This window comes from Etheostoma cragini, unplaced genomic scaffold (assembly GCF_013103735.1).
Source record: "Etheostoma cragini isolate CJK2018 unplaced genomic scaffold, CSU_Ecrag_1.0 ScbMSFa_4664, whole genome shotgun sequence".
In the NCBI taxonomy this organism is placed as follows: Eukaryota; Metazoa; Chordata; class Actinopteri; order Perciformes; family Percidae; genus Etheostoma; species Etheostoma cragini.
In genome coordinates this window covers 35228-43636 of record NW_023269057.1, presented here as the reverse complement: position 1 = coordinate 43636, position 8409 = coordinate 35228, and the positions used below count along the sequence as shown (strand labels likewise).

At 47.0% G+C, this 8409-nt stretch overlaps 1 protein-coding gene across 1 annotated transcript; it reads left to right on the top strand.

The window, feature by feature from the left end:
• Positions 1-66: 66 nt before the first annotated feature.
• LOC117941260 (ankyrin repeat and SOCS box protein 2-like) lies at positions 67-6878 on the top strand (the record flags this gene model as incomplete). The annotated part of the gene is made up of 7 exons (XM_034866324.1): positions 67-145; positions 503-658; positions 1454-1702; positions 1878-2049; positions 5111-5681; positions 6133-6286; positions 6475-6878. Coding segments are annotated over 7 exons (1521 nt in total), but the record flags the coding sequence as incomplete, so codon positions are not given.
• Between the last annotated feature and the right edge of the window lie 1531 nt (positions 6879-8409).

The following is an 8409-nucleotide window of genomic DNA, read 5'->3' as shown; positions in this document are numbered from 1 at the left end:
CACACACACACACACACACACACACACACACACACACACACACACACACACACACACACACATATACACAACAAACCTGGCTGGTCCACCACACACCAGGCAGCATGGTACGGTGAGGACATTTGTCTGAGAGGCCTGCTGTTAGGTAACACACGCACACACACACACACTTACACACACATATACACACACGTTATTTCTGTGATAGAGTTGTAGTTCTTTTGTGTGTGTCTCTGTGTGTATCTGTGTCTCTTTGTGTCTCTTTGTGTCTCTGTGTCTCTGTGTCTCTGTGTCTCTGTGTTTCTTTGTTTCTGTGTGTCTGTGTGTGTCTGTGTCTATGTCTCTCTGTATCTGTCTATTTGTCTCTTTGTCTCTTTGTGTCTCTGTGTTTATGTGTCTCTGTGTGTCTCTGTGTCATTGTCTCTTTATCTCTGTTTGGCACTCTGTGTGTCTGTGTCTCTGTTTGTGTGTGTGTGTCTCTGTGTCTCTGTGTCCTTCTCAGCTCAGCGTGGGATGATCAACAAGCGGTCGGAGCTCGGCGAGACGCCGCTGCTTGTTGCGGTGAGCAACAAGCAGCTTCAGTGTGTCCAGGTGCTGTTGGAATCAGGAGCGGACGTCAACATCCAGAACTACGACAAAGAGACGCCGCTGTTCAGAGGTGAGACAGAGACACGTCTTTACATTCACGTCAAAGACAGAGATAGAGACACGTCTTCACATTCAGGTCAGAGGTGAGACAGAGACACGTCTTCACATTCAGGTCAGAGGTGAGACAGAGACACGTCCTCACATTCAGGTCAGAGACAGAGACACGTCCTCACCTTCAGGTCAGAGGTGAGACACGTCTTCACATTCAGGTCAGAGACAGAGACACGTCCTCACCTTCAGGTCAGAGACAGAGACACGTCCTCACCTTCAGGTCAGAGACAGAGACACGTCCTCACTTTCAGGTCAGAGGTGGGACACGTCTTCAACTGTAGGTCAGTAAGGGCAAAAGTACTCACTTCCTGTACTCAAGTAGAAGTACAGATACTTGTGTGAACACTCTGGTAAAAGTAGAAGTACTGATTTAACTTCTTTACCCAAGGAAAGTAACAAAGTACAGGCTGGGAAATGTACTTAAAGTATAAAAGTAGCCTTGGGAATGACAAAGCTCCCTGGACCAGACACACGTTACAAGAGAAACGCTGAGGAACTACAGTGGACATGAAGGACATGCTCTTTATATGCCATTGGCTACAGTAAACACATACAAATACTACTAAACATATGGAATTTTTCTGAAGTATAAGTAAAATTACTGGAATACAATCTACTCAAGTAAAAGTAAAGAGACATTTTAAAATGTACTCAGGATAAAATTTACTTATTTTCTTCCTCTCTCCCTGTCTGCCTCCTGTCTGTCTCCTGTCTGTCCCCTGTCTGTCTCCCTTTCTGTCCCCTGTCCCTGCAGCCTGTGAGGTGTCCAGCTCTGTGATCGTGGGGACGCTGCTGAACCACGGCGCGCTGGTCAACCTGTCCTGCACCCGTCAGCGCTGCACGGCGCTGCACGAGGCGGCGTGCCGGGACAACGTGGACATCTGTGTCCTGCTGCTGGCGTCCGGCGCCGACCTGGAGTTCCGAGACGTCTCCGGCATCACGCCGCTGTTCAATGCCGCCCAGAGTGGACAGCTCGCCGCGCTTCACTTCCTGCTGGCTCATGGTACACATGTCTCCCTAACTGTGTCTCTGTCTGTCTCCCTCCCTGACTGTTTCCTTGTCTCCCTGCAGGAGCAGACATTAACACTCGAGCTGAAGATGGAGCCACGTCTCTGTCTCTCTGTCTTTCTCTGTGTCTGTCTCCCTGACTGTGTCCCTGTCCCTGTTAATGTCTGCAGGAGCAGACATTAACAGTCGAGCAGCAGATGGAGCCACGTCCCTGTATGAAGCAACTAAAAACGGCCACGGAGAAATTGTGGAGCTGCTCCTGTCCCAGAACGCCGACGCCAATGTCCCCGGGAAGACGGGCCTGTTACCGCTGCACATCGCCGCCCAGAGAGGAAGTGACACGTAGGCACCCCACAGAAGACATCTTTGAAGTTCAGGTTTTAAATCAAGTACCCAGACCAAAGCCAGCGACTGACACACTGGTTGTAGTTTTACTGGATTTTCTTTTACCGATCCACAGCAGGAAATAACAACTGGAGAATGTTTTACATCTGGAATATAGTTTTAATAAGTTTGGATCCACCTTCTCATCCAATGGGTTCCTCTATTTTCTATTGTTTGTTTCTATTTCTATTGTAGATTATCACTGAAGCATCAGAACTATGAATGAACACATGAGGAATTATGGACTTAACAACAAAGTAGAAATAACTGAAAACATGTCTTATATTCTAGTTTCTTCAGAGTACCCCCCCCCCCCTTCTTGGTCAGATTACTGCGTTGCACATTCTTGGCATTCTCTTGATGAGTTTCAAGAGGTCGTCCCCTGAACTGGTTTCCCAACAGTCTTGAAGGAGTTCCCAGAATGCTCAGCACTTGTCGGCCTTTTGGCTTCACTCTGCGGTCCAGCTCTCCCCAAACCATCTGGACTGGGTCCAGGTCTGGGGACTGTGGAGGGGCAGCACTCCATGACTCTCCTTCAGGGTCCAATAGCCCCTACACAGCCTGGGGGGGTGTTTGGGGTCCTTGTTCTGTTGAAAAATAAATGATGGGCCAACTTAACGCAAACTGGATGGGATGGCATGCCGCTGCAGGATGCTGTGGTAGCCGTGCTGGTTCAGGATGCTGTGGTAGCCATGCTGGTTCAGGATGCTGTGGTAGCCATGCTGGTTCAGTAGGCCTTCAATTTGGAATAAATCCCCAACAGTGTCACCGGCAAAGCCCCCCCCCCACACACACACCATCACACCTTCTCCTCCATGCTTCACGGTGGGAACCAGGCATGTTGAATCCATCCGTCACCTTTTCTTCGTCGCGCAAAGACACAACGGTTGGAACCAAGGATCTCAAACGTGGACTCAAACTTTTTACCCACTTACATTGTATATATTTTTCTAGAATATCCCACACAGCTACCAGGATGCTGTGGTAGCCGTGCTGCTGCAGGATGCTGTGGTAGCCATGCTGGTTCAGGAGTCTGTGGTAGCCATGCTGGTTCAGGATGCTGTGGTTGTCATGCTAGTTCAGGATGCTGTGGTAGCCATGCTGGTTCAGGATGCTGTGGAAGTCATGCTGGTTCAGGATGCTGTGGTAGCCATGCTGGTTTGGGATGCTGTGGTAGCCATGCTGGTTCAGGATGCTGTGGAAGTCATGCTGGTTCAGGGTGCTGTGGTAGAATCCATCCGTCACCTTTTCTTCGTCGCGCAAAGACACAACGGTTAGAACCAAGGATCTCAAACGTGGACTCAAACTTTGTACCCACTTACATTGTATATATTTTTCTACTATATCCCACACAGCAGAATTATCCCAACGTTTTTTTTTCAAAATAGATTCAAGGTACATATCAGTTCATTTGACTTTCTTGTTGTCTTTGCGGGCGCGACTCCCGACGACACGTGACCCAAGAGGCTACGGTCTAACGTATTCAGTAGAATGCAGTAGAGATACGCAGTCGTATGCAGGACGGGTCCCAGTGACTCTGAGGCCCAGGTGGCGCTAGTGGAGAAATAAAAAAGCCGAGGCAGTGGCAGTGGGGGGAATACGATTGAATACTGGCCCGGGTCCCATGGATCCAAGGGCCGATGGACAACACAGGGGTTCTATTGTAAATAAAAGGGTGCCCAAACTTTTGCAGACGCCATTTTTTTGGTTTCTGTTATTTTGAAAGCGTAAATGATGGAAATAGAATCTAACTTTTGGTGACATATTATACGAATGTCTAATCTATAATTTGATGCCTTTTAGAGATTTTTTCATGTTTTCTTGGCTTCTTCTTTCTTGCTCGTTAATACACATTTTTATATGAGGGGGCCAGAACATTTGAGCCCCACTGTAATCAGAATCAGAATCAGAATCAGCTTTATTGACCAGTTATGAAGACACATACGACGAATTTTCCTTTAGAGCATAGTTGCTCACAATGTGCTTACACGTTCAAAACAGACAACCAAACAAACAATATATACTAACTGTCCGTTGTCTTCTGCTCCGGTCCCTTTTGGTGGCAGATCCAAACCAGACAGTGATGGAGGTGCAGAGGGAAGACTGGACGATGGCTGTGTAGAAGTGGATCAGCAGCTCCTTAGGCAGGTTGAGCTTCCTGAGCTGGCGCAGGAAGTACATCCTCTGCTGGGCCTTTTTGATGATGGTGTCTGTGTTGGGCATCCCACTTCAGGTCCTGGGATATAGTGGATCCAAGAAACCTGAAGGATTCCACAGGAGACACAGGGCTGTTGAGTATGGTGATGGGGGGAAGAGTGGGGGGTCTCTTCCTGAAGTCCACGATCATCTCCACACTCTTGAGCGTGTTAAGCTCAAGGTTGTTCTGACTGCACCATAGAGCCATCTGATCAACCTCCCATCTGTAGGCCAACTCATCTGATCCACCTCCCGTCTGTAGGCCAACTCATCTGATCCACCTCCCGTCTGTAGGCCAACTCATCTGATCCACCTCCCGTCTGTAGGCCGACTCATCACCGTCCCTGATGAGGCCGATGACCGTTGTGTCGTCAGCGAACTTTAGGAGTTTAACAGATGGGTCTCCTAAGGTGCAGTCATTGGTGTAGAGGGAGAAAAGCAGTGGGGAGAGCACACACCCCTGGGGGGCGCCAGTACTAATAGTCCTTGTGCTGGATGTGATGTTCCCTAGCCTCACCTGCTGACTCCTGTCAGTCAGGAAGATTGTGATCCACTGACAGGTGAAGGCCGGCACAGACATGTTTTCAGATATTTCACACTTTTTTGTTAGTAGTACATTATTCCACATGTGTTCTTTCATAGTTCTGATGCCTTCAATGATAATCTACAATTTAAATAAATATGAAGATAAAGGAAATGCATTGAATGAGAAGGTGGGTCCAAACCTTTGCCCTGTACTGTAGGTAGTTAGATAGATACATGTTGATTAGAATAGACTCCCTGTTTCCTGTCAGTGTTTCTGACTTCCTGTTTCCTGTCCCAGCCTCGTGTCCCTGCTGCTCCCCGTCACTAGTAGAGCGGCGGTAAGGCGCAGCGGCATCAGCCCGCTGCACCTGGCAGCCGAGCGTAACCGTGACGACGTGCTGGAGCAGCTGATCATGGAGGGCTTTGACGTAAACGCCCAGTTGTCCGCCGAGCGGGCCGCGCTGTACGAGGACCGGCGCAGATCGGTGCTCTACTTTGCCGTTGCCAACGACAACGAGCACGCCGCTCGCCGCCTGCTCGGCGCCGGTGCCGACCCCGACCGTGACGTGTTCCGGCCGCTGATGGTGGCGGCGCGCATGGGCAGCGTGGCGATGGTGGAGCTCCTTGTGCAGCACGGAGCCGACATCAATGCCCCCGTGCCCACGCACCCCACAACCTTCCCCGCCGTCTACATGTTCTCCATGAAGGATCTGCCCATGTTCAAGTTCCTGCTGGACCACGGAGGCCACGCCCACTCCTGCTTCAGCTGCGTCTATGGCGCCGGCGCTCATCCTCCAATCAGATTCAAGCACTCGGACCGCGACCTGGGGTACAGCTACAGCGTCCCACAGCAGACGGGGGGCGTTCAGGTTGGTGAGGGTTATATAATGTAATACTATGATATAATGTAATAAATAATATAATGTAATATATAATACAATTTAATACTAAATAAATACCTAATATAATGAGGGGACCTGGTGTACAGCTTAAGCGTCCCGCAGCAGGTGGGGGGTTTCAGGTGGGTTAGGGTTATATAATATAATACTATGTAATGTATAATATAACATATAATTTTATTAATCAAGTAAACAAAAAAGGGACAATATTTTATGTAGATCCGACCTAGGATGTGGGTGGGGGGGGGGGTTAAATATTTATTCATATTTGTACATTTTTAGATTTTCTTTAGATTAAATTACATTATATAACATTACTTTACATTACTTTACAAGATGCCACAGTTCTTTGATTGATTAACAGTTCTGTTATTGATTGACAGTTCTGTTATTGATTGACAGTTCTGTTGTGGATTGACAGTTCTGCGAGATGATCTCAGCTCCGAGTATCTGCCGGTGGGCGGGGCCAATCATTGACGTCCTATTGGACTATGTTGGTCATGTTACGCTTTGCTCCAGATTGATGGAACATCTGGACAGCTTCTCCGACTGGAGTGGCATCAAAGACAAAGCAGGTGACTATCTATCTATCTATCTATCTATCTATCTATCTATCTATCTATCTATCTATCTATGCATCCATCTATATATAGATATAGATATATATATAGACGGTCTGGTCTAGTAGGTTGGTGTCTGATGGTCTGGTAGTTTGGTGCCTGATGTCTGGTAGTTTGGGGTCTAATGGTCTTGTGTGTTGCAGCCCCCCCGCGGCCTCTGCTCCAGCTCTGCCGGGTGCAGATTCTCCAGCTGGTTGGACGGCGCCGGGTGAAGAAGCTGCCACTGCCCGGAGGGCTGATCCGGTTCCTGCAGCACCAGGAACGCTGTGGGGACCACTGCTGATCCTGTTCGTTCAGCACCAGGACCGCTCTGGGGTCCACTACTGATCTGGTTCCTGATTCTACCAATCAGCTGAGAGGAACCTGATTCTACCAATCAGCTGACTGGTTGTTCTCATACTTATTTCTTACTCTCCATCTTCCGCCTGTTTTTTGTTCCACCACTAGTTCAGGAGCGTTGCTAGGACAAAAAATACATCAAAACATGTGTAATGATCGGGAATGGTGTGCTATGACTTTTCTAAGAGATTTGCCACGCAGTTTTCACGAAATCGGCAAGAAAACTGCAAAAGAATTCTCATAGACTTTATTGGTATGTATTCGCGAAATTGCTCAACACGCCAAACCTCCCCCCCCTTTAACATAGCCCCCCCTCTTTGACATAGAAACACTCCAACCCCCCCTCTTTGGGACCGTGCTGCATCGCCATACTTTAACGTAGAAACATGATTAAAGTTTAAACCGAAGACAAGACTTTGTCGTTTCTTGGGCTAAATGGGCATTATGATATTTATTACATTATATTTATTAAATTATATTTATTACATTATGTTTATTAAATTATATTTATTATATTATATTTATTAAATTATATTTATTATATTATATTATCTTATATTTATTATATTATATCTATTATATTATATTATATTATATTTATTATATTATATTTATTCAGATATCAAGCACAGTTTCTCCCAAATCCCAGTTCACGTTTTGTTCCGTTTTCAGACCGTGGCTCAGATTTTCCAATGTGTGTGTATGTGGTGGATGGTGAGAGGTTTAGAGAGGAGCATATGGGGGGGGGGGGGGGGGGGGGGGGGGGGGGGGGGGGGGGGGGGGGGGGGGGGGGGGGGGGGGGGGGGGGGGCTAGAGTATGATTCTCTGAAAGTTTTTCGAACAAATGCCTCTCTCTCCTCCAGTTTTCACTCTTCGGACATCATAGTTGGTCAAAATGTAGGAAATATTGTGCCGATCGCAGACAAGTAACTATGGAGTCCATCAGACATAAACTTTTGGCTCTGTTTGCACCAACTACCCGCACACAGACACACACACACACACACACACACACACACAGACACAGACACAGACACAAACACACACACACTCACACACCCGTATCATGAGACTGTTCCCTGGAGGCTGTGTTGTCCTCTCTTTGCAGGACATGTCCAACAGCAGAGTAAAGTTAGCTCAGATCACCTGTTACTAATGATATTAACTTTACACCTGTGGTGACCACGGCCTTTACTCAATCATTGTCCATCACTATAGCAACACAGGAGGAGGAGAAGAAAAGGAGAGGACAAGATGAGGCAAGAAATAAAGGAGGGGAGAAAATGAAAGAATGAGAAGAGGTGTTATTGGTCAGCTAACATGATGTCATGATGGACCACACCCACCAGACTCCATGTAAATAAACAGTCATTTAGCATCGTAACACACACTGTATTTAAAGGTGACAGAAATCACATAAATAGAGAGAGAGACAGAGAGACACAGAAACACAGACAGAGAGAGACAGAGAGAGACAGAAAGTGAGAGAGACAGAGAGAGAGAGACAAAGAGAGACAGAGAGAGACAGAGAGAACTCACCATAAATCACACCACAATATTTAATTTAATAAATGTGATTTCCGCTTCCATTTATCAAAAACCAACTGTGGGTTCTTGTTCAAAGAATCACAAACTCATTTTGGATCAGATATTTATTTATGTTTTATGTTTGTTTCAACTATGCAAATGTTCCATGTAAATAATCCCTACTTTTAGCATGTATAGAGCAGCATATCTCC